At 40.8% G+C, this 26,960-nt stretch overlaps 1 protein-coding gene across 5 annotated transcripts in view; it reads right to left on the reverse strand.

Annotated features, from left to right (window-relative positions):
• Positions 1–26,960, reverse strand: part of VCAN (versican) — a 98,763-nt gene that overhangs the window by 36,523 nt on the left and 35,280 nt on the right. For 2 of the 5 annotated variants that reach the window (XM_072921672.1, XM_030257715.4), the window contains exons 7-8: positions 16,309–16,719; positions 13,804–14,790 (exon numbers count right to left, since the gene is read on the reverse strand). In XM_072921672.1, the coding sequence (XP_072777773.1) occupies positions 13,804–14,790; positions 16,309–16,719 (1,398 nt within the window). Of the gene's footprint in view, positions 1–13,803; positions 16,720–26,960 lie in introns of all 5 variants that reach the window. The other 3 variants (XM_072921671.1, XM_072921673.1, XM_030257714.4) reach the window with 2 other exon arrangements.

Consider the following 26,960-nt stretch of genomic DNA (forward strand, 5'->3'; position numbering starts at 1 on the left):
ACCAAAGACTACTAAAAAAGACATGGAACCAGGACTTTAAAGGGGAGGAGTTTGCTTATCAATAGCTCATGGAAAACAAGCCAAAAGGAGCCCTTTTTCAAAGAGGTGCTTTGTTATTCTGGCTCCAAGTGAAGGAAAGTGAAAACAAGTAGCTAAAAAGGAGGAAAAGCCAAGGGTTGTCAGCTCAGAGTGCCAACCCAAACAAGTCCTGGGAGAGATTTATCAGCAAAGCCTCTCTTGGAGGGAAGTGATGAGGTATGCACTGGAATGGAGATGGAAAGGGTAGGTATATCCAGCCTGGAGTGTTTATTAATCCATTTAATACATCTAGATGTTCTAAACAACCTGCAAGGAGCAGGCATCTATCTCAGTAACAGCTCTTGTTATGTAAGAAATGGAAATCCTTCTGGCTACAGGGTGATTTTAGCCTGCTACTGCACATAACCACAGAGCCACGGACCAAGGTGTCATTAGTTCTCATCCAACCCTTCCAATCCGTCATGGCTGGTTCCAAACCCACGTCAGTTTTTCAGTGGGTAAAACAGAAAAGTTGCCTCCCTGTTAGTGGTGCACGAGATAACACCTGCACACATCCAAAAATGTGTAACATGCAGCAATATTTCTTGTCTTGGGAAGACTTTTAATATTCTACAAAGAGCTTTTCCAAGACTATCTTTGAGGGGGGCAGGCAGTAAAAAGCATTTACTCTCTCAAAATCCATTAGATAAGCATCTGAAGAAGAATTAATAGGGAATTGAATAGAAAGCATATGATGTTTTCCAAACTTTCGAAACACAAAATATTTCATTCGGAAGACTTATGGTTTTGTGAAGTTCCTTTCAAAATGGGGCTCTTAACATCTAATCTGGCATCCTGCAGATAATGGAATTTTACACTTCTGCAATTTATCCACTTATTTCTTCAGAGCCACATTCTCAGATTTTTCTCAGCAGTAGTACAGTTCAGTCTTTTTTAGAAGGACTAGAGGTCTCATAAAGCCATGAGATTTACATAAAATGTTCTGTGGGCTTTAAATCAGGCCCTATATTTTGACAAGAATACAGCTAAATAGGAAATTTAAAAAATATATTCTAGTTAGAAGTCTAAACCATTTTGGACTCTTTGTTTTGAAAGTAGTTCACTGCATAACGTGACACTAACTCAAAATCCTTAATGTTCACCATCAAGAACCCATAACCACAAGACAGGTTTGCATGAAAAATCAAAAGAGTCTGCGTTAGTCAAATTATTTCCCGCACTGGAATAGTGTTTTACCAAGATTAAAATGTTATTAGTTATTGTTGGAGGGAGCCCAGAGGAGGCTCCAGGACGAGCAGGGGATGCAGCAGCTCTGCTGGCAGGAAAGGCTGGCACAGCCGGCATCGCTCACCCGGCAGGAGAAGCTTTGGGCTGAGCTCAGGGCGGCCTCGCAGGGAAGATGGAGAGAGACAATGGACACGGGCTGCAGGGACAGGAGCCAGGGAATGGCTCCCAGTGCCCCAGGGCAGGGCTGGGTGGGAGATTGGCAATGGGGAATTGTTCCCTGGCAGGGTGGGCAGCCCTGGCACAGGTGCCCAGAGCAGCTGGGGCTGCCCCTGGATCCCTGGCAGTGCCCAAGGGCAGGTTGGACACTGGGGCTGGAGCAGCTGGGACAGTGGGAGGTGTCCCTGCCATGGCAGAGGTGGCACTGGGTGGAATTTAACTCTGTCCCAACCCAAACCATTCAGTTTTCTATGGTTCTATGAAGACATTGATAAAACACATGTATGGCTTTACTGAGCTGTTTCAAAACCCCTGCACAATTTTGGGATGCTCATGGTGGGATCACAAAGGTTACCCACCAGAGAGAGCCCATGGACAGCTAAAATCCACACTCTGCTTCACCTGGAAAACAGCAAGGAGTCCTCAAAGCAGGAGAGAGTGGGGATGGTTCAAACCCTCTGAAAAAACAGTGAAGCCTCACACTTGGGTTTGGGAGAGGGTCTAGGATGAGGAAAGACTTAAACCACCTTTATGTCATGCCCTGACTCCCCTAAACCCCAGTTCTGCCAGGAACCTGAACTGCAGTCTGCATGGATTTGAGCAGCTTTATGACCATGGCTTGCTGAAGCTCTTACATCAAAGAAAAAAAATCCAAAACCTCAACCAATTCCACAGGAATGTGTCAGTTTCATTGAATATATTCTGTTTTAAAAGCATGGTGAGGAAATAAAAAAGGGATTTGAAAAGCTGTCCCCAATACAAAAAAAAAAAAAAAAATTCAAACCTTTCATTAGGTAGGCTATTCTTTTACCTTAAGATATTATATTCAAATTGGAACAAAACCATTCCATTTTACATAAATAAATCAGTCTCATAACATCATTTGGGCTGATTTGCTTCATGGAAGAGGTTTGGTTTTGTTGGTTTTTTTCAATGTATATTGTTCTTTTTATTTAATTTTTTAAAAAATAAATAAAATATTTTGAAATACCAACATTTCCTGGTGAACCAAAATTCCATGTGTCAGCCTTTGGAATATGCAATTCCTCTAACTTGTGCCATCTTGTAGTATCATTATCCCACCTAAGCATGGTCAAAATGCAACAGTGCTCCAGGCATACCCCTTCTCCACTTCAGAAAAAGGTAGGAATACTTCCAAGGAGCTGGTCTAAGGCATTAAAAAAATACGGCTACTATTATACACACCTAAGCCAAAAAAATTTTAAAACCCAAAAAAGTCCTGAAATAATTAAATTTTTGATGCTTTTAATCCTTCTACCTCACATTAACACGAGTAGTATACATGACGAGATCTAATAAAATCCAGGTCTTTATTACTGTTCACTCTAAATAAACAAAAGGTTTTATTTAGTTTACTTTAAAATGTTTCCCAGCTGGACATATATATTTCTAAAATTTTGTTAACTTTGGCTCCCTTTAAAAATCCTTAAGGATGTAGGGCAGGTTTCAATAATTTGAGGCTTGGATTGTTTGGCTTTTTTTTTAACCTTCTAAATTTTATCAAAATTTATGTTTTGTTATCGCTCTGAGAGTCAAAAGACATTACATTACACACATATATATAAATTTACCTTGCATAAAAGTCTCAACTATTCAGGTAAACTTCTGGAAGAAAGTAATTGTAAGGAGTGACTTCTGCACAGCTGGCTGGGTAGGAGTTGAAAGTAATTCAAGGTGGGTGGTCAGTCTTGCCTACTGAAATTCACTTATTATGCAGCCCTTCTGCTTTACCATATTTGGGGGTTTTCATGTGAAATCCATGAGTATCCCTTTCTGGCATGTTCCTGCCCTGCAGCCTTTTTGCAGACAGGACCCCGGGCTGGAGCTGCTGGCCACAGCCAGAGGCACCTGTGGAAAGTGGATCTCACTTAAGTGGACATCTGCTCTGCAGAGGGCTCTGGGCTCACTCAGCCCCGCCAAACTCCAAAGCAGTAGACAGGATGATGCAGAAACCATGTCAGCAAGAAAGGAACTGTTTTATTATAAAAGCATATCATGGAGCCCTCTGGCAATTCCTGGTGTTTCCTTTGTTCTTCTCCCCCACCCAACAATAAATTTGTTAAAAAGAAGCAGACTGAGTGAAATGTCAAGTTGTTAAAAATGGCAGCTTTGCCGTGTCGAGGCTGAGCCCCAGCACGGGCAGTGTACAGCTCCCTAGTTCATGCCTGGATATTTGTCATGCAGCATTCTGAGGGCAGTCATTCCCACTTCCTTTCTGCTCCAATATGTCACTAACAAAACACGACTCCAGCCCGTGGTGCCTCCTCCTGAGCAGTCCTGGGCGTGAGCATCCTTCCAACGACAACATTTCTCTCACTGCCTACAGAGAAGACAATTCTAAAGCTCTGCAGGGCTAAACAACCCAAACCCAAACAACTGCCGTGCAATAAATCATTTTCCTCCAGATGGAACACAAAACAAAGCAGGGAGTCAGACTGTATCTGACTTAGCTGGTGTGTCTGGGTGCGTGTAGAGAGAAGTCCAACTCTGCAGGAAAAGCTGGTTGGGAAAGAGCAACTGCTCACCAGAATGACTTCATCCATTATTTCATGCGTGATATTCCATGACATGAGATGGAAAGACTGAAATGAATGAATTTTGGGCTTTTCTGTCCCACTTCACCACCATCCCTTTGTTACATTTATATCCTGCTAACTGGGAGAACCTCCAATGTTTCTGCCATGACACAGCTGGCACAAGAAAGAACCAGTTATGGCCCTATCAATATGGGGAGAGAGTGTTCCCTCCACAAAGAACCAAAAATTGACTTCCCACAACATAAATTTGGGCAAAAGCCTTAAAACTACACTTAGAATCTCAAAGCATATGCCCACCCTTTGACTGCACCTGTGGCTGTTCAGGGCTGAAAGGAATATTCTTTCCCCTCTTCCTTTTTCCAGTAATACCGAACCATTTGGCATTAAAGAAAAAAAAAAAAAAAAGAACTTACAGGAGACTCCTTAATGTGGCAGTTTGGGAAAAAAAATAGATTGACATCATATTATTGTAGGAGTAATAAAGATTGGTTTATGTACAAGGCATGTACTAAATTTTTCTTTCTTGATTTGTCCCACGAGAGGAATTTTATGTGGCAAAAATAAAGCCAAAAATATTTTACAGTTCAAGCTCTAAAACAGACAGTGGCGTAGAAAAAGGGGAAGGAGGGAAGGAAGGAGGGAAGGGAATCTTTTTTTCTAAAAACTGAAGCTATGATGACAATTACCCCACCTGCTCTACCCCAAAATGCTCTTTTTACAGATATCTGAAGAAGTTCATTCCACTTATCATGATGATTTTCTGGCATTTTATCTCCCACTATTTCTCATGCATTATTTCAAGTACCTCATAAGCACACTTTTAATTTAATGTCTGCACAGGCCCACTGGTCATGCAGCAACCATCCAAAACCACATTCTGTAGCTGCAGTCCCTGCTCTTTCAGGGCATTATTTTGAGCTATTAGTCATGTGGCAACACACAAGCTTTTGTCCCATAACAAATACATTTTTTAAGTTTCATTTTTCTTCACTGAAATATGACTAAAATTTTGTTTGGGGCAAATCAGTCTTGTCCTGGACCCTTCTGCATCTGCAAAATTAATTGAGTTGCTACAGAAGTGGCAGTGATAGCTCAAGGCACTGCAGTATCTTCATAACTTCTTAAATGCAAGTTAGTTTTAGAATACATAATTAGAGTGATTACATACATAGATATTGACATATGTGGCACAAGGATTTTTGCATATAGATTTGAGCCTTGTACTTTGCAAATAGTACTCAGAAGATACAGAGTGGATCCTGCAAAACTTTAATTGATTATTCTCAGTATCATCCTTTACTTCTGGGAAAAAAAAAACCTGAAAATTAAAAAAAAAAAAAATATCTGCAGGGGTTAATAAAATTGTTTTGGTTATAAAACACCTGAAGCAGCCTAGGGATAAACCAGAGGTTCTCAGTTAAATCAGCATAAGTCTGTAAGCTCCCCTCTGCTGCAGCTGGAGTGACACAAACGTGTCTCTCTACCAGACACAATTTCAAACAGTGCCTACAGAACATGAGTGTTTGTTTAACCATAGAATCACATAATTTTTTCTTTCAGTAACTTTTTTTCATCTCAGTTTTCTTTTCTGCTTTGTTCTGTTTTCCCCTAGCAAAACTGGAACATTTGTTCTGGAAAAATATTAATTTGTTTTTAGAAACACTTGGGGTTTTTTTTTGGAAAAGACACTTCTGTTGGACAGTGCTTGAGAACAAAGATTTTAAACCAACTACAGCTAAAAATAGATGCCTTGCTGTGGTAATGTTACTGCACCACTGAAAATCAGCAGAGGGAGACATATTTTTGGCTATAATCTACTGCCACAAATTCCATCCTGTGCTAACATGGTAATATTGCTGCAGAATTAGCACACCTGACAGGCTCTGTATGTGGTCAGAAGAAACTAAGAAAATATATATATATCTGTAGGTCAATAAGTCAAACAATTCACCTAAAGTGTGAACAAATACTTGTCTGAGGAACATTTTGGATTAATCCTTGGTCCTGTCAGTTGGACCAAGTGTCCACAGCATTTCCTGAGGACTCATGAATTTAAAAATTCAATATTTAACTAGACATGTGACTGGAAACTCACTACAAGCCAGAGTGTGAATATATAAGTAAGCCCAGAATAATTTTGCTCACCACTTTCAAGAAAAAAAAAGAAGTGGTTTAGGAAAAAATCCCACAATGAAATACAATCAAAAATCTCAGTGCTATTCTGTGTACATATAGGCACATTCCTTGCTGCTATTTTGGCAAAAAAAAACCCAAAAATTACATCAAATATGTGGAAATTCCTTTTCTAATGCCAAAAAACCTCCCACTGAAACTATGAGATTCCAGCTTGATGAGGTGCTACATGTAAAATCCGAGAATATGGTTGGAAGTTAAAAACTATTATTTCTTGTGCACTCTTTGAGCTAATGAGGGGTATCCAAAAGGTAATGAAGTATAGCAGAGGTAATTCCTAGGCAGGCAGGGACTACTGGAAGACACTCCTGACCAGGAATAAAATTCCAACTGCTTTTCTCCTCCTCAGGAAGTAGAAAGTTTTCATATTGAGTTCTCCTCATTTAAGAAAAGCAGTAACACAAGGCTTGTCAGAAAAGTCCTAATGAACTGACCAGCTTGGAAGGAAAAATTACTCTATAAAGAAAGATTGATAACTTCAGCAATGTGCTCCTAAAGACAACACAAAATATGCACCAGCCACTCTGCACACATCGTCCCTTGTGGCAGGAAAATATTCTGAAAGACACCAGTGGGTATTTTGTATACTATTGATCAAATTTATCACTTAATCACTTAAAAAAATGAGGAAGATTTTAAAAGACTGGCTGGATTAGCAAGGATTAATCCACTCATTAAACTGAGCAAAAAAAGACCATTGAAAATTCCATTAAAAAGTCGCAATCTGGACACATTCAGAAAATGTTGGTACAGAAAAACACTTTCCTCAAAAAAAATTAAGTCATATTGCATCACTATGTAAAAGACAGCTCATCATATCTGCAGTAAGAGTTCTTAGAGCTTTCTCCACATGTAAACAAAACCTCTAAAAGGATTCCTGTTCTTCACAACAGAAGTATGAAAAACTACATTGTACCTATGAATAAAATTCCTTCATTTCTCTCATGAATAAACAAAGAGCTATAAGAAAGCTGGAAATGTGTAATCCCTATGTCTAGATCTGAGACGTCTCCTTGGATACAATGCAAAAACAGCAGGGAATGTGTAGGCATCCTCTGAACAGTATTTAATGTGAGGGCACTGTTCCTTGTATCTATGGAAGTCTAGAAAGGAATGTGGAAGGAGAAATTATTGTTCTATAATAAGTCTTTCTTCAGGAAGAGCCAGTAATAGTGGCCTAAAGACCATGTCTTAATTCAGTTTTAGCTTCTTGTGGAAATTTCTAAGTGTCAAGTTTCAGCTCTGTTGGATAAGGAGTTGGTGGGGTTGGTTTGTTTTTGTTTTTCCTTAGTTTTGAGAAAAGGAGAAGTGCACAAAAAAAGCTTGAATTTATTAAAATTACTTGGTTATTATTTTTGCTTTTATACAAGGCATCACTGCTGTTCTGTGTTAAATACAATTTATATAATATAGAGTATAACCTATTTTAAAAAGCCCTCCATATCACCAACTTAAAAAAAAAAAAAGTATTCTAATATAGAAAATCCCCAACTGGTTTAGTTAAACAACAGATCTACCAGTTTGGATTGAACTCAAATGTGTTCTGAAGAAAAATAATCACCTAATTATAAAATGACCCAGAATCTGCAAAGTGTTATGAAGACACTGTGATACCTACTACCCCCACATCCACACCACAGTTCTGCTCTCAATCACCTCATTGGAATTACTGTGGTGTAATTACACTGGGGAAGATGATATCAGGATCTGGCCACCTTACTCAGTGTTTAACACTTCAGTTACTCCAGGCACAGGAAGAACGTGGCTGTCTCTACAGCAGGTTTGATGAATAAATGAGTAATACAGAGAGTTTGGTCATTCAGGATGTGAAAATTATTCCAGTCAGACCTGCTTCCCTGGAAAATGAGATTAAGAACATGACAATTGATAAGGAGACAAGCCCAGCCCTCCATTAAGGGGGGAAAAAAAAAAGGAAATTTTGCATTTAATAAGGTGGGAAATTTGTCCTGCCTATGTGAGGCCACTTTTGCTGTTGCCTCAAGATCTCACCAGGAATTAATTGAGGTCAGCCTATCTGCAAGACAGCAGCTTTCCTTACAGTAAACCTTGGTTTGAAATAGGTCCTATAAAGAAACCATGGCTTTCAGCAACATATATCCTTCATTTGGGGAAAAAACAAATGGTGATTTCAGCACAAAAAAGGCAAAGTCTCTTCCCCTTCAGCAGAATTCTCTCTAACACAAGAATTAGCTAAAAAGGCATACCAAAAATTGCACATAGCACATGTGTGTATACCACAAATAATGGTGTCCAGAGAGATTATTTGCCAGCGATCATGAATAAAACATCTTAAAGGAGAACAATGTGGGTGCAGATGGAGAGAGATGCAAACCTGGATGCTGCAAACTTTTAGGCTTGCTGCTCCTGTCCCTCCTCTGCTCTGCTCATCCCAACACCCCCAGCCCCTGGGGCAGAGCCAGAATTTTCCCTCCCTGCACATCACCAGCACATTCCCACTCTCCCACGCACACACTCCCCTCAGGAGTTACCAAAAACAGGGGCTGAACAAGGGGACATGGTCATTCTCTGCAACTGAGCAGAGGAATAAAAGTATCAAGGGATAAGTGTCAGGAAGAAAAAAGATCTATTCAGGCTGAAGACAATGCTGGCAAGAATAAACACGGGTATAAACTGGCCAAGGAGCAATTCAGGCTAGATATTAGAATCAGGCTTAAACAGAGCCATGACGATCTTTGACAGCCCTCCAGAAGGAGCTGTGAAGACAAGAAGATTAAATGAATTTTAAGGCAAGGCCTAAGATGGACCTGAAAAGACTCTATTCTGCCTCCTTTGTTAAGGTTTATGACTATGACTCATTACCATCCTGCATTTCATTCAAATTTCACATGCCGTCTCACACTGCTAAGACAGAAATATGCATGTCAGAGAATTACATGTTGAAACACAAAGGGTTGTAACCTCTTTCCATAAAATTCCACATCCACAAAGCACAAGTTCCTGCAATTTTGTTCTCTTCAAAGCTGGAGGGGACAAGAAACCAGACAGAGCTGGTGTGAGTCCCAGGGTCCAACAAACACTTTGAAACATATTCAGTAAATAAAGACTTTTAAATGTCTCCAAAAAACACAGGTGTGCAAATTACTCCTGATTCAGACAGGAGTTATGTTTCCAGCATCCCCTCAACCACTGTTAAACAACACCCCCACAAGCATTTTTCAGCTCATAAAAGCTTTATGAGCTGAAAAGTTCCTTCAGGTTTGGTTTGTTTTATTTTTTTTCTTTCCCAGCTGCTAATCCATGACCTTCCAACATCAGCAGCAGCCCTCACCATTAGGAAACATCAGAGCTGTGAGGACACAACAGGGCACAAAGTGTCGAATTCTGCATCCCCAAAGAGAAAGACAAAATCCTGTGTCCCATCTGATGCCATGGGAAGCTGTGCACGTAGTAACACCCCACGCTGCTGGGGTATTTGGCTTCCTCACTCTCATCATTCCAAGGGAAAAGCTCCTGGATGAAGGTCCCAGGCTCCTTCCATTCTGAAACACACCCTTTTTGTAGCATAAAAAGGGATGTTTCCTCATGCGTGAGGGTATTTTCCTCACTAACTGAAACAGATCTGCCCATGGACTGTTCAGAAAAAACAAGTCTTATTACCCAGATTAATTTGTGCACCTGACTCACCTTTGACCACATGGGAGTATGTGGATTGTTTTTACATTTTCTCAATGGAAACCACTGTATTCCTACACAAATAAACAGCTTTATCTGTCAGCTCTGTGTTCTTTCTTATCAGCCCTAGAACACGTCCTCTAGAATTCAAATTGAGATTAGCCTTCCACCAGGTCTCCAAATTACTTCTGTTTCCATGTCTTGTTTTATTTATTTTTTTTTTAATCTAAAAGAAAACTTCCTTTGTGAGGGCTTTCATTGACTGGAAGCATGCATGCTAGAAGTAAAGCTATTTAACTCTAGGATAAGAAAAGAAGTCTTCTAGGAGAATGTTCTTCTGGTCTAATAAATGTGAAGTCTTAGAAATTGTAATATTTAATAGCACCTTCCTGTAACTCTGCTACTTCATATTAAGAGGGATGTGTATCAGATAGAAAAATATCCCTGCCTCTTTATTTAACTCCACGCCTTTTGAGTGCAGCTTCAGCCTGCAGTAATGATGAAGATGAATATCCCCTGAAATTCCATATATCCATAACAGATTCCATATATCAACAGCACATTCCAGCGCAAAAACTTCTAAGCTCTTCAGAGAAGTTGGTGCCAGTCTGGGGAGGGTTTGAGAGGGAGGAGAAAGGCACAAGGAATCCTTCCTGCCTCTCCTTCCACCTGTGCTTGGCCACAGGTGAGCTCACCTGAGCCAGGGCTGCTCCCACCACCACCGCCTCCCTGTCCTGTTCGATGGAAACTGCTAAAAATATCTCAAAATCCCAAGTATTCCCACATTTAGCACAGCCTTTCTCCTCCACATGGAATGTAAAACACTGCTCCTGCCTAACAAAGCCTAATGGCACCTCCGTGGAGCACTTAAAGATTACTGTGCCCACGCTGTGGATGGCAAATGGAGCTGCAGGGAGCAATATTCAGCTGTGTAATAGCAAGGTTTTTATTGTAATTGAGTGATAGGAGACAAAACATGGTGCTGAATTTCTGCTGGGCCCTGCCTCACTGTTAAACTGTTGCTTCTGGCAAAAGCGGAATAACAAGGAGGTGAAGAATGAGGGGGAAAGAATAATCTCATAAATAGTTCCAGCACTTCTGCAAAACACAAAAAGGAAAATACATTCATTTATAGACAGTGCCATCTATATATAACCTCTTATTATAATTCCAATTTGAAACTTATTTCTTGAAGGGCTTTGGTAAGCAAGCTCTCCTTTCTTAGGAGGAACTTTTGGCACTCTTGGCTTGAAAATCAGTGAAGGCCATTGTTTATCTGTGAATATATCACAGATTAGCTTCATCTAAAAATGCTAAACTGTGTTACCTTGAAATCTTGCCAAAGGAGGAAAAACCTTTGTTTTATCAGAGATGTAAACTGCATTTATACTTTCTGATCAGCTAAGAATAAAAAGCCAGAGGTACAGTTTATGTAGTTCTTTATGACAGTGGATCAATTCTCAAATAAGGGGTGATAGAATAAGAAGCTGAACTACATCCTAGTGAAAGGCATATGTTGGTAATATTTGCCAAATTCATTCCTCTTCATTACTCCCTATACGCATTTTCTTCAGCTGAAAGAAAAGTTTATGGACTAAGGAACAATGAGGGGAAACTGGGCCTGACAGGATTTTTCAGATGTTGTCTTTCATTTCTGTAGCAATAAAATAAATCAATCCAAACCATCAGAGAGAATAAATCTTTGGCAGTTCTAACTGAATCTGGAGTAAGTAGGTAGAGGATGCCTGTGGATAGCTAAGTGGAGAAATTCCCACTGCCAGGGCCTGAAAACCAAAAAATGGAGAAAACTCCTTTTTAAAATTTCACTAGACACATAATGAAGCTCTCTGTGTATAAAGAGAACACAGATGGTGCCATATGAAGAATTTAATAATATTTCTAGACAACCAACTTTCTTCTCTCCTCACAGACTAAATAATTCTTAAAGGCAGATTTTTAAGGATTTGTAAGTTTTTGTCTACTTACAAACACCCTGACACAGATGCACATCTATACCTGGGAAATGCATGCACAGCTTTGAAAGTTTGTGAAGATGGAGAAGGCAAACCCTGAAGAAAATTCATCCTAAAGATCTGATCACCCAAAGCAGAGTGAGAGCAGCTATGAAGAGCATCTGCACACTCTGTCCTTTAGATAATCCACTTTGAAACAAATCCTAATTTAATGAAACACAGTATTCTGAAAAAAAAAAAACCCAAAATGAGGCTCTTCTCAATGTATATGCTGAGAAATCCTGCATCCACACCCTTCCAAACCATCCTACTTCTTTCTTTCCATCACCTGGAACACGCAGCTGCCCAGCACAACCCACCCTCCTGTAGGAAATAAACTGTAGCATAACTCAAATGTCTAATAGGAAAAACGAGGTCACTATTACCTAGTCCAGCTACTCATTATTAAGTCAAATTAAGTGAATTTCCACAGGTATAAAAGGTTTTAATATGTGGTTAAATCTTGCCTTCAGAAATTACCCTTCTGCTCTTACTGGATTTGTATCATTTAATGGAGACTCTCAATGCACTGGTAACATATAAAGACAAAATAATGATAATATACAACAGACACAAAAGTTTCAGAACTATCATTTTCTGGAATAGAAGGCTAAGCTACTATTGCTATAACTTGTGCAGATTTGCATCCTGTAAACATAAAATAGGATAATAAGCAAAATGTGAAAAAAGATACCAAGCCAAGATATTACTTGTCCAAACAGGATATAGCACATCTCAAGGAAAAAAAAAAACACTACTGGTTTTTGATTTTTTGAATGGAACCCTACCAAGAACAAACCTGACAAAACCATCCAAAAGACTCCCATAAATTATGAATTCTGCTGGATGAGTTCTTCAGAGGCACGGAGGTTATGGCCAAGAACCAAAGAGACACAACCATTCAAAAGACATGCATGTAGTTAAGGTATATAAGACAAAAAAAAAAAATCAAATTTTTTACTGTGTTCCTTCAAAAAAAATAAAATTATTATTATAAAACCGTGAGACAATTAAACACAATAAAACATTGAACCTAACAGAAGTTTTCTGCTTTGTACTGCTTGTCAGTTCTTTTACTTTTTCTTTTAAAGTATGTTTTACCGTGACATCTTAAATAATAGTCAGTTAACAAGATTCTTTCATGCAAAATTGCAGACCCTTCAATATTTGCATTATGGAGACATATTCACCATCAACCCCAATAGTTCATTGCTACTTTAGGAGTTTCTGTTCTGGATACCCATGGAATTGAAGCTACATACACATGTACAGAACCATCAGCTAAAAAATGTGGCAGCATTAAATATTGCATCAATTTCCACCACATATTCCCTAAGATGGATTTTAAAAATGCTATGATATGCTATTTAAAAAAATATATATAAAAAAAGCCCATTCCTCCAAATCACAGGAGGCAGTAGAGTGCTTTAACCATTTTTTAGCTGACTACACTGTACATGGCATTGTTAATTGCTACAGACCAATGGAATGTTAAAATAATCTAGTGCTTCGTTTAGGACTAGTAATGCATGGAATGGAAGCTGTGAAATTAAAATGCTTGTTTCACAGACAGCTGGAGTTAAATTGGTGATTTGACAACATTGAAAAAGAAAACTGGACTGTAGCCATCATGACTTTTAAAAAGAAATAAAACAGTTTCATATTAAGTCTTATGTAGAGATCGTTCTTACCACACAGCATATAAAAAATACATTTCTGAGGGGGTTTTTAATGGACAGAAAAATAGACCTACCAATACTCAGTAAGTTGCTGTCTAGACAAAAGTGGTACTTTGCATCCTTCAGGGATCCAAGAAACATCTCCAGCATATTCTAAAGCACACCTGTTTGTCACGACAAACTGTCCACTCTGATGGACTGCGGGTCTAAAAGGCAAAATCTTACCTGTGTCATTGCCTGTGATTTGAATAACATACAATCTTATGTCATTATCAGGGTGTGAAGTAGAAGGAGACACCTCCTGAGGCTGCAAGGCCTGTGTGGCCTCCTTCACTTGGGGTGGAGCAGTAGGGCGTGCCACTGCCGTGGCAGTTGACGCTGTGAAATATTCCTTATCAATTTCTGGCTCCAGCATCTTTCCTGGCAGATCATCCTCAGCAGTGGCCTTGCTGGGAGAAACAGATTCATCAATTATGATGATGTCATGGCTTGTTACCTCCTCTTCCTCCCCAGGAAGGATGCGTGGGGACTTCTGAGTGACAAAAGGCTTGGTTGCAGATGTAGGCTGAATTTTGTCTGTAGCACCAAGGGAAGGTGTTGTCATGCTGCTGAGAATTATTGCCTTATCTGTTGCAGTAGCTGCAAATACAGCTGGCCTGGTTTCCTCAGGCTCTCTAGTCATTCCTGAACCTTCCGTAGCCTGGCTTGGAGAAGCTCCCAGAGTCAGGTCAGTAAAGCTTTCCACAGTGGAATGTCCTGCTGGCGTCGTATGGGAGGGTGGCACAGAATCCCAGCTCACTGCATCATCTTCCTCCCTGGAGGGGGTTCCTGGGCTGTCCTGTGTCTTTGCTTCGGTTTCAGCAGTTATGGGCATCACCTCAGTGACCTCCTCATCCTGGTCAGGAGCAGTTCCAGCTGTTGGAGTCACCGTGAGGTGCAACCAGGTGCTGGTTTCCTCAGGCGCCAGAACTCCTCCATGGTCTGTGAGCGTCGCTGCAGGCACAGATGTCTCTGTGGCTGGGTACATCTCCTCATAAGCAGAGCCTGTCTCATCCTGAACTGCTGTTTGGGGCCATTCAGATCCTGGTGACATTTCTGGTTCGTGTGTGTGGGCAGATATCACAGAAAGTGTGGCAGTCCTTGGTTCCAAACCTTGGTCCAGTGTGGAGAGTTCTGGGAACACCTTATGTTTTGCAGTTGTTTCTGTTGCTTCTGTATGAAAAACATCATCAAAAGGAGTCTGATCAGTAATTGTCATATCTCTAGAGACCTCACTCTCTACAGTAACTGGAACTAGGGAAGCATCATACTCCTTCTGTGGAACTGCAGTATCTACCTTTGTTACACCTGGAAATGTAATAGTTCCCTTTGTCCCTGGTGTCTCATCTCCTTCATGCTCAGTTACCCCCACAGCTGTGGGCACAGCACTTGGCAATACAGTTACATTTGAGGAGCTAAAAAACCCTATGGGTGCACTACTTTCTTCCACTGGTATTTTGGATACTGTGGTCATTTCCAAATCCAAGGAGCTGCTCGTGTGGGATACACTTGTACTGTCTCTACTCTGACCAACATCAGCTGATACCATTTCTTCATCCCCTGTGGTCTCTGCTGGCTCCCTGCTTGTCTCAGCTGCATCTGTAGCTGCTGAAATTGGAGTTCCTGGATGCACTGTGTATTCTACCGTGTGCCCCAGAGATGATGTGGGCTCCATTCCAGAGAAGCCATCCTCTGTAGCTAACTCAATCACTCCTCCAGGGTGAGATGACTCTTCTGTCATATACCCCTCCTCTTTATCTGTTGGCAGCCATGTGCCAGAGCCTGGAGGGGCCTGTGTGATCTTCTCCCTTGCAGAACATCCCTCAGATTCTGCTGCAACACATGGAGGAATGGTGGCTGTGGAACGAGGGACCTCCACATCTGTTGTCCTCATTTCTGGCTGGTTTGTTTCCTCCTGCTCCTCTAAGACAGCGGGTGCTTCTGTCTGCAGAGATGAGGGGATCAGAGACATGGTGCCTTCTCCAAAGCTTGGCAGGGCATCAGTGCTTCCTGAGATGGCCTCAGATTCTGTTTGATCAGCAGCTGACACAGAAAAGGATACAGGTGCAGCCACGGTGGGCTGCACATCCCTCAGGTCCTCTCTGCTCCCTTGAGCTGAGGCCTCGCTGTCAAACGCTGTCGCAGAGCTAAACTTAACCCAGGGCGTTGACTCTTTCACTTCAGAAAACTGTCCAGTGGTTACTGCTTGCTCATCTAAGAGTGTCTCTGATGCAGCAGGCACTTCTGATCCTGGGACATGACCAGCAGCCACCCCAGAATCTGTGCCAGGCACAGCGGTGTGCATGCTCTCACTGCCCTCCCTCTCTGCAGACTCAGCGGTGAGCCAAATTTTAGGGATTACCACAGTTGTAAGTTTCTCGTCAGATTTTGCCTCCATTGATTTTTTTGTGGGTGCATTTGTGAGGTGGGCACTGTGAGACACTTTCTCTTTTGTTAGTGACTCTGAAGTCCCTGTCCTGGCAGCCTCTCTCCGAGAAGTCTGTAAGAAGCTATCTGTAGCTGTCCTCAGAGGACCCACTTCTATTTGCTCAGTCTGATTATCAGCATCATGCCTTTGTGCATCTCCCGTTCCAGCATCTTCCCAAAAACCAGTGGAACTCTTAGCTACAGCTGTGCTATCCTGAAAAATTACAGAGGTCAAGAAAGCGTCCTCAATGCTTTCAGACCTACCTTGTTCCTCGGGCAACTCTGCTTCAGAGTAAGTGTGATCCAGTTCCAAATCTGGGGCCGTGGTGTCTGTTAGCCTGGGTGAGACATCATATTCAGTCCTTCCCAGGGTGTCATAGGTGAATGTTTCGCTGTCAGTGACAGTCTGAGGTAGAAGGGTGGTTAAGGGAATGTTCTCCATCAGCACCTCCATCTCCCTTTTCTCCTCAGCCACATCAGTAGTCATTTCTGTGTCTTCTTCAGACTCCGAGGTTGTTTCCTCCAAAGAAACTGTTTGGGTGGCAGGCACTTCAGTGAGTGGAGTCTCAGAGATGGGAGGCTCGAGAGGCGCTCCAGCAGGAGACAGTTTCACGCTCTCAGTTCTCAGGGATGTCACAGGCTCGACGGTCGGAGGCTCTGTTGTGACTTTTCTAGCTGTAAAAAAAAGCAAAGCAAAGAAAGGTACAGTCAGTACACAAGCTACTCTAATTCATTAGTTTTAGTGTCCCCAACAAAAACTAAATGCCACTCTGAAAAATAAATGCAAAGTTCAAAGGCTTTAGGTAGTTCTTTAGAGCATTGAATGACATGCAATAAAATACTGTAAAGCTGCAGAACACCTAACTTAAGCCAGATGAATTGAAAAAAAAAAAAAGCAATATTCTTCATTTTTGTGGTTTATATAATTACGCCTAGAATTCCTTGCGTTACATGAGTGACCATCAGCCTGCCAGGTAACTGATGGGGACATAAAAGTTTATTTCAAGATGTCAAAAATGAGGAGAGCTGTGGGTTTTCTTCAAAGCTTGATGCAGCGTCCAAGTGAGATGGATAAAGGGAGTGAAATAATGCTTTAGTTTATTTTCAGCACATAATTACAAACTGCAAAAAGGAATCCTCACTGCAGTGAGAGTGTGTTCAAGCAGCAGGATCAAGCATGCCACCAGAAAATGCTGCTGCTGCCCTGCCTTTAAATTATGCTGGGAGAAATTTATTGTGGGGAAAGGTGAGAATGTTGAACCGTAAGATCATTAACTTAATACTGCTCAAATGATGTTGATCTTTTGAAAACACTTCAAAGATGCACATCTGAAACTCCTCCACACATAGAAATGCTTCCATGGGAGTGTTGAACATGCAAAGGCAAAGTGCTGAACCCTCTGGATGATGGAAAAGGTGAGGGAGTTGCTATCCTAGATGAACAGAAGGCACAAAGAAAGGTCCTTCCAGTGAGCCAAATTGTGATGTTTTAAACAACGTGGTGGCCTTGCTGCTTGTCTACTCCTTTTAGCCCACATTTCCATGCCACCTGAGGAGGAAATGTGTGCTAACACTGCAAGGTGTGTCAGCAGATTTTAAATTCCTGGAAAAAGTGAGTGCTCAGAAAATAGGTTTTCCTCAGGAAAAGCCCAGGTTGGAACCATCTTCCCTTCTGCCAGTTTTGCCAGGTCAGTAATCTTCAGATGGGCCATGGGAGCAGATGGATGGAAGATGTGAATGTCTTAAACCAATGCTGTTAACTGCTAAGAGACTGAGAGTCAAAAGCCTTATAAGGATGCAAATAAAGAGCAAAATACAGCTTTTAAATCAGACTGATCATAGGAAGAATGCATTGAATGGTCTGCACCTACAAGGACTCACTGCTTAAGACATGACTACATCTAGAACTTCTTGCAAAATAAAATCTTGCTTAGCTTGCAATAGTTCAAATGAGTATCTTCCCCTTGCACACAGAAATCAAAACAGTTACATTATTTTACAGCTTATACTCAAGCATAAGAAACATGCATGCACAAATCAGGTTTTTTCACATACCCATGGCTAATTAGGTGCCCCTTTGATAGCTGCAGATATGAATTCTGCACGTGCAACTCAGGGTCACACAAACATTTGTTCAGTTTCACACACTCAGCTTTGAAAATGCCACCTTTGCAAGAGACCCGTTTGGTTCACCCTGAAGCAGGGGGGACTGCTCAGAGGATGACTGCTCAATATTTCTAGAAGAACATTTGGAATTACAGAGTAGGAAAATGAGGTAAAAGGGATGATATTTCAGCTTTCCTAAGCGAGAAGTGAAAGTGAAAAGGAAATTGTGAGGGCAAGAAAACATGACGTCGCCATATTTAGAAGTGGTGGTGTTCTTTGCCAGCAGGAAAAAAAGGAGCAGATTTTTTTCTTTCCCTACCACAAATTAAAAATTTTTGTGGCTTTACAAAGAAGATTTAGCTGCATATATTTATTAAAATGGGGTTTTATTTATTTATTTTAAGTTAAAATACTTTTTCCTCCCCTCTCTGCTTGCATGGGGCTGGTTTAAACCACACAAGTCTTGCTTCACGCCTTGGGAAAAGAAGGCTGCACACAAGTAGTGTGTGCTGCTGAGTGGTAGGTGTTAAATCTCTACCCAAGAATTCATCAGTTTTCCTCAAAAGCTATTTTTTATCAATCTCTGCCTTCTAATCACAGGATCAGTTTCCTTAATGTGGATGGAATTGGTTTTGCAGCCAACACAAACACCCAGCTGCCACACTTTGAGTGACCATCAGGATCACCCTCTGAACAAATATGAAAACGTTAATACCCTCTAACAGAGCTAGACAAAAAGGAGGGAAATGTGGGTAAACTTTTTAAATCTGTGGAAAAAAAAAGGTAAGTTTATTTCATCGCTGCTGGGAAATTGTGTACACTTACTCACAACCACTTACGCAGCTTCCAGATTTCCAAGAAATGCTTGGAAGTCCCAAGAGTTCACATATTTATGCCTGGGATGTAGATATTTATTATTCATGACTTATTATCTGCTAATAACTTGACAGAATAGGTACACATTTATTAAGCCAACCTGAAAAAACACCAAGCATATTTGGTTTGCTTATATTAATAACTGAATCAATAAATATTATCTTTATAGAGTGTTATAAGTAGGGCCCATATTTTTTAAGAGTTTATCAATAAACAGCCAGATTTTCTCCCATGGAAATTGTGTGTAATTCAGTTCTGGTTAAAATCAACTAGAGTGACCCTAAAGTCACTTTGTCAAAACAATTATATGCAAGTTTTTTCACTCACATCATTCAGGAGTGCAAACTTATTTGAGTGGATTTAAAAAAAAAAAAACCTGACAGCACGTCATCAATGAGAAATATATCCATGTTTTTGGTTGTTTCTTTTTTTTTTTTTCTGTGTGAAAAGAAAAAATTAATAAACAAAGGGAAGGTTGCTTTTTTAATAGACAACACCAGTTTGAGCTGTCCTCTGCTCCACCCAGATGTTTTGCATTACTGTATTCCTTGCATCATGCATGCACTATGCTATCTCCTTTGTCCTCCTTCTGGTTCAGGACATGAGACAGAATTTCCTAATAAAATGCATGAACATATTAGCAGCAAGAAAGCAAATTATCTCACCAACAGCTGCTCATATCAAAGACTATCTATTATTTTGTTTGTTTTAATCGATTCCTTCTACATTGAACAACATGCATGAAGTTGATTTTGGAAGGGCTATATGACTTTGCAGAGATGCTATACTTTTTCAGTCCCTATTTATTTATTTTATGCTTTTACTGTACAGCATTTTCTTCTTTTTCTTTTCCACTGTGACTTAAACAAGGATTCAAAATTGTGGAGCAATATTGAAACTTAGAATTTTTTCAAGGACATCAAACTGCACAACTTCAGACATTGTTTAACTTTGCAATTACCAGATAAGAATTTTAGTATGCTCTGTGCTGTTTAATTTGGGATTAGTATTAGTGTACTTTATGGAGGAGAAATGCTTATTTTAAAATCAATATATATTATAATTTATATACTTGGCTTTTCAACATTACCAGATCTACCCATGTACCTAACTTGAACCACTTGAGCAATTTTTCTGCACTCAGAAATACTGTTTATCTGTTTACATTTAGGTATGTACCTAAGAACCTGGAAGAACATAGACTCTATAGACAGAGATTGTTTTGAGTCATTGCTAACAGCCAAAACAACAAAAATTTGCTTTAAGTTGGAACAAAAGCTGGAAATAGTGAATTCTTTCTGTGAATTACAGCCAAAATAAATTATTGCAAAATATAAATAATGTTGAGGCACTCAAAATTAATGTTTGAAGTCTTCAAGCCCAATTTGAGCATGATGCCAATACAGAGAACTGCTTTGCTTAATTTTTACATATTTTTATATGTTAATTTGTTAAGTTTCTTCTTGGTGTCTCTTCCTTCCCTGCTACCAACCCTGGCAGAGAGGACAGCCTTGAATGTTCCCCTGAGTCCAAAAAGATTGTGCCAGCTGGAGTTTAAATTCCTGGCAGAGCCTTCCAAGCTGAACAAGTCTAAGATTAAGAACAGATTAAAAAAAAAAAAAAAAAGAAAAAGAAAAAAAAAAAAAAAAGAAGAAAAAAGGAAAAAAAATTGGTCCTCTGAGTTACAGACTGAGCAAGAAGCTTCTGATCATGGCATTGATCCAGTACCTGCTCAATCACGCCTTTCCAGAAGCAGTGGTGCACAGGGCATGTGGAATTTTGTTCATAAATAATGAGACTTTTGGTAGCAGAATTCAAAATCTGACAGTGCAGCTGTAAGAATTTCTCTGTAACTCAAGGTGTAAACTCCCACTCTGTTTTGACGTCAAAATCAAAAGCCAAATGTTATGAGAAAAATGTGAAAATTTAAGTGCAGGATCTGTTCCTGCTTACAAAGCATGTGCCATATTAGAGAAAACCAACGGGATTCCTAAAAAGACCCAGAAATTTGAAAGCTGTCAGGCTGTCTTATTTGCAAGAAAAACTTATAAGGAAAAGTTTTGCATCCTCTTCACACCACTGTCCAAAGTCTTTTCTTCCAGCTAACAAAACAGGAGAGGCAGCAGCTCTTTTAGCTCTGCAAACACAAACACTCCTAAGTAAAACCACTTGCTATTTCATAACTTCTGAAGTCAGCTGGTTGAAGGGGGAAAGATATGTTATCTCCTGGTTTCCCCACATGCAAGTGTAGTTCTGTGAACAAATTATAACCTGCCAATCTATCCACAAAAGAACAATAACAAAAGGCATTTCTCTTTCCACATTATTTATTATGAAACTGCCAAAGAGGACAAAAAAAAAAAATCAGCAAACCTCTTTAGTCAGCTCTTCCTAATTAAATCTGTAACCCAGCACCAAATAAAAGCTATGATCTTTGCTTTGAGATCGCAAAAAACAATTGAAGAACAAAAGGGGCCAAGATTGTCACTTGGGTAAGAATTGGCAGCAGAATTCCTGGTGCTCTGCTCCCCACACCTGGTGTGAAAGAGGGGAAAATCAACCCTGTGTTCCATGGGTGATGCCCAGACCCTACAGCAGTAATGGAGCAAAGGTGACAGAGAGCAAAATAAATTCTTGTTTTTTTGCACTTGGACACTTAAATGGGTGGACCTTCCACTTTGTCACATTTTTGCTCCTCATCCTATCCTTGTTACCTGACCTATCCAGTGACCTGAGGCAATGAGAGGAAAATGCCTCCAATGGTGTCTTCTTCTCTCTCCTCTCTCCCTCTGTTTGCACTTGGAGGTTGTTCTTAAAGGGCCCAGATTTGAATCACTCAGGCAAATGCAAACTTGCTCAGGCAAAAGAAGCATCTTCTCCCCAGCACTTCACTGTGCTCTAACAGCTGCTCCTCATACATCAGTCAGGTTGATAAATCTCTGCTCCTACTTCACACAGCATTTAAAAGGTTGAGCTGCACACAGCCACCACATCCTTCTCCTCCTTCTCAGGGTGAGAACAGCTCCCAGGATGAACAGCATGGGGCTGGTTTGGAGGGGATTGAGGCCTTTTTGCAGTTCTCAGCATGGTCTAACTGAGCTCTCAAGCCCCTGAGGAAGAGTGGAGTGAAGAAGCTGTAAGGAGTGCTTGGTGTGCTGGTCACCATGAGCCCAGCAGAGAAAGGCAGGGATTTATTACAGCCACACCTGGGCCAAGGAATTACCAGGGATCTCTACAGCTGTGGGGGACTTGATACAGCATATCTGAGAGAACATAAAGCTACTTTCCTAGGAATTTAATAAAAGATGGAGAATAGTTGTCTGGGGGTGATCTCTTCACCTGAGCAGAGCCAGCAGCCCTGCACACCCTGCGGTCAGTGCCCTGACTTTGGCATCCTCTCCTGCCCAAAGGCATTTCCCCATTCTGATACTGGACTCAGAAATGCTGGAGCACACTGTGTTTATTATGCCCAGCACTGTGCTTCTTTGGAGATAAATTTCTTTTTCTTTCCTTCAGGCTGGCCATTTTGCTCCTCTTGCATCACCACACCCTATGTGTTCATTATTCTGCGTCTGTTCCCAAAGTGATCAGAAATCCACAGATCTCCCGTAACACAGCCCCTGACATCAGGCTGGAAATAATTCCCTCATCCAGGAAATAGCTGGGACACGCAGCTACTGACGGTTGCTGAGGAGGAGGACAGAGCTGCCCAGCTATTCAAGGTTTTCCAAGCTAAGTCACATGCAGCAGAAGGGGAAGACAAAGGTTTTCCTGCCAGCTTTTGAGCTGTGCTAGCAGTCTTAATCCTGCTGGACAAGAGGAGCACTGTGAATGCTTCCTGAGGCTGAGCCTGCCATCGTGGTGGCTCGTGCTGTAAGATGCCTCAAAGCTCTGTGGAGGTCATAATTTCCTATATTTCTCCTACCAAGTAGTGCTGTGATTTTGAGCTTTAGATGGATGAAGCATCAAAGCAAGAGGCCCTCAGCCCCAAGCAGTGGCAGACTTGGATCTGCCCTAGACGAGGCTGTATTGAAACAATAAAATGGACTCCATTCCTGAAGAACACACATGGCAACACCATCCCAGAAATGGAATTTTCCAATCTCCAGCTAAAATTAAGCTGTGATGCCAAACCAAAGTGGTATAACAAAAGAGAAGCAATAAAGGTGCATGAAACAAAGTCAAAATGAGAGAGGAAAATGGGAAAGAGAATGGGCAAATCCAGAGCTAAACAGTCAACACGTGTTTTGAGTCAAAGTAAAAATGTTTTGCTGAAAGATTTGCCAAAACCAATACAGGTCTATGAAAGAATTCAGCTTTAATAAATCAATGCTTCTCAGTAAAAAGGGGATTTATGTTTCAAAAAATCCAGCCACCTCTGTGTACAGAGCTCATCAAGTTCAGCTTTGCTGCAGGTATGTAAGTTAAAAACCTGAATGCAATTGATTAGTGCATTTTTGTAGTACAATTTGTTATACAGGTGCTGTGGTATAAAAAGGTCCATCAAAAGTCATATGCTGTCTGTGACAAGATTTCTACAAAGTCCAGTGAATTAGGGCTGGAGAGACTGGGAGGCTGAAGCTCAAGGTTAAGTAAATCCCCTGTAGCACTTTGAAATAACTAATTATTAAATATGTATCTATTAAAAAGATACATTTTTAATTATTGAAATTATATTCATAATTTTATTAATTATGAAATGTTTTCATCTCTTACAAATTAGCATAAGAGCACAGAAACAGCTGTTCTATTTTTTTTTTTTTAGTTTAAATATGTTAATTTAAGTCCTATACGTTAACACTTGAAAAACTTTCCTTCTGATGCTCGCCTCCAAGGAGCTGCAAGTACTTAATCATGTGTCTAACCTGAAACCTTTTCAGGCCCAATTAGATACATGATTAGGTATCTCTCAGAGGGAAAAAAAAATAAAAGAAAAAAAAAGAAAGAAAAGGTCTGGCAAAAACCTTGGAGGTATGAAATGAAGCACATAGATAATGTTTCAGAAACTTAGACCCATGTGGTTTCTGAAGAGTGAAAAGCACTTGTGATCAAAGGGGAGAAAGTTTCAGGGGTTTTTAACAAGGCTTTTTGATTTTAAATCACGTATTATTAGTGTGGGCCACTCTTATTTTCATAAAGTCAAGACACTTCATACAATGTAATTTTGTACCCATAACATTACTGAAGTTAAAATCCTGAACTTAACTGTACTTTAAAAGTTGTCCAGGTTGGCTGCTCCACTGAAACTAGTGAATATAATTTTTAAATTGAATTTACTCCCTGTGTTTTTCATGCATTTCAATAAATATGACTCCTCTTTAAAAGCAAGCAAAATGCTCAAAACACAGATTGAGGTTTCTCAAAGCCACAAATTAAAATTAACATTTTGAGATTTTCCAGCAGAGGTACTCATGATTACAAAACAGGAGCGAGGAGCCTGAGCAGGGATAAGGAAGGGGATATCCCCTTTTTCAAATGCACAATCTGTCTTTGTGAAGACTGAAACAGCGTGAATAAGGACAGAGGTGCTGTGGTGTGACTGCAGGTCCCGGTGAGGAGGGAGACACACCCACGAGGTGTGGCACAGAGCTGTGAGCAGGGGCTGGGGTTACACTCAGAGCCCAGGTCCTGGGCAGGACAGTTTTGTTATCAGGCACTGTGGGAACCACTGTGAGAGCTTAATGCCAGCCCCAAAACAGGCAGAGCTGGGAGACAACAGATTCTGTGGTGGACTGAAACTTTGAAACTGAGATAATGGGAAATTTCAGGAGAAACTTCCAGACAAAGGATGATTTGAAACAAAGGGCTTAAGCTCTTAACTCAAGCCTTCTGCTCTCATGCAGAGCCTTTTTTTTTTTTTATCCTCTCCCTTTTCCTGCCCCAAAGAAGGAACTGGCTCCAAGGCCCCAGTGGGAGAGAGTGACTCACTCTAAAGCCACTGCACCAGGCAGCTGCTTGAGATGTGGAGGACCAAGATGCTGGGCAGGGAGTCTCATTACTCACCACTTGCATAAATCTTTTAGCAAAAGCAGTGCGGAGCCACAGCTGGTTCCTGTGAGTTCCCAATCACCTTCTGAGAGGGAGAGAGAGCCTTCAGTAACTTCTGAAAGTTGTGGCACCCTGAAGGAGGGTACAGCATAACACCCCTGCATTTCCCTGTACAAAGGCAGATGCATCTGGCAAAACCTGAGTCCTCTAGCCATCAGTGTTTAATTAATTCTGGTATTCTGTTTTTGTAATTAAAAGTGCTGGAGAGCCCTTCAGCCTCTAACAAATTGTTTTGGCTCTGTTTAGTCTTATTTTCTCTTGTAAAAAGTTTGATAGTCCTGAACTGTCTCTTCCTGGGCTGCAAAGTGATGAAATATTTATTCTTTATATACCAAGGGCAAGACTTTGCAGGAAAAGCCTTTATATAAAAGGCAACAACCCAATACCAATCAAGGTCACTTTTAGAACAAATGGTATGTTACCACAAACTGTGCTAACTAAAACTTCTGGAAAGAACACTGTAAAGGCACATCTTGCTTGAAAGCAGTGAAATTCACTAAAACAAACAGCAGGTTGGAATTTGTCCTAACTAAAGACTAGATTACAGGCAAAATGTTCAGTTCTTACCCCAGTCTTTTAGAGGGACTTATGAAATACACCCTCATTAAAGTCTTTTTTATCCACAACACTTTAAACAGGTCATAAACAATTTGGAGTAGGAACAGAAGGAGTGATATGACAAAATGCTTCTCTGCAGATTAGAGCGCAGACTCCTGAACTTAAGTCCTTTTTCCTGTAACCAGTTCCATTAGGACTATTTCCACATGCAAAGTTTTGGAACATCATACCCACAAACTATAAAGGAAAATTAAAACAACAAATCAACAGTGTCTGAGAACAGCCAGACCATAATGTTGCAGCAGATGTCGGGATTTGTTCTCAAAGAGTCGGATTTGCTTATAAATGGGTTCTTCATTGCCTGAGCTTGAAAGATCTGCAGCTGCTGTAAGTTCATCATCCACAAAAATGGGGACAGTACAAGCTGCACATTTGAAGTAGTTCCGAGTTACAGTCACTGGACTGAGTCAAAAAAAACCCTAAATATTCATAGTTAATGACCAAGTTCTGAACTTTTAACTCAACACAATGTTAATGTCAGTCATGCTATTTGCAAGAAGGAACTTCCTTGGACAGAGAGGCCTGCAGGGAAATAGTTGAGCTGTCCAACCCCCTCTGTGCTGAGGCTGAAAGTCTCAGGAAAGCAGGATATTCAGCTGGGAAGCTGGTGAACCTTTTGGGACAACAGGAAACTATTCAAGGAGAGGCTGCACCATAATAGCAGAGCCAGGCAGCTGGCACTGAAGATAGATGAGCTTACAGGGCAATACTGCACCCCAAAAGAAAGCTGACAGGTGTGGAGCACATCTGGTTTAGACTGGTGAAGTCTGCCATGTGATTGTGGCAAACACTTGAAATACTTGTGCCTCTGAAAATACCAGGAGGGAAACAAGCAGCAGTAAGAAAGGCAATTTAGACCACCCACTGGCCCATGAAACACTGAGCAAGAAAGAAAAAGAAAGTGATGGGACAACGTGCCTGGGATCCAGAGAGAGACCCCCAAATTACTGGCACCTGAGAGACCTGAAAGTGGTCAGCCTTGTACACAGCCCGTGACTAGCTTCTCTTGCTGCCATCATTGGACACAGAATGTCCACTGTTCACCTTCAGGACATTTATCACGGAACAATAGAATAGATGTGAGTGGAAAGGACCTCCAGAGATCATCTAGTCCAGCCCCCTGCTGAGGCAGAGTCACCTGGAGGAGGCGACCTGCCCAGGTGGGCTTTGAATGTCTGTCTTGAGTCCATTGACAAGATGCAAAGACACCAAGGTGTGCTCAGGCACCAAAATATGGAGCACCCACAGACTCACAGTCAAAACACTGC

Source organism: Taeniopygia guttata, chromosome Z (genome assembly GCF_048771995.1).
Source record: "Taeniopygia guttata chromosome Z, bTaeGut7.mat, whole genome shotgun sequence".
Lineage (NCBI taxonomy): Eukaryota > Metazoa > Chordata > Aves > Passeriformes > Estrildidae > Taeniopygia > Taeniopygia guttata.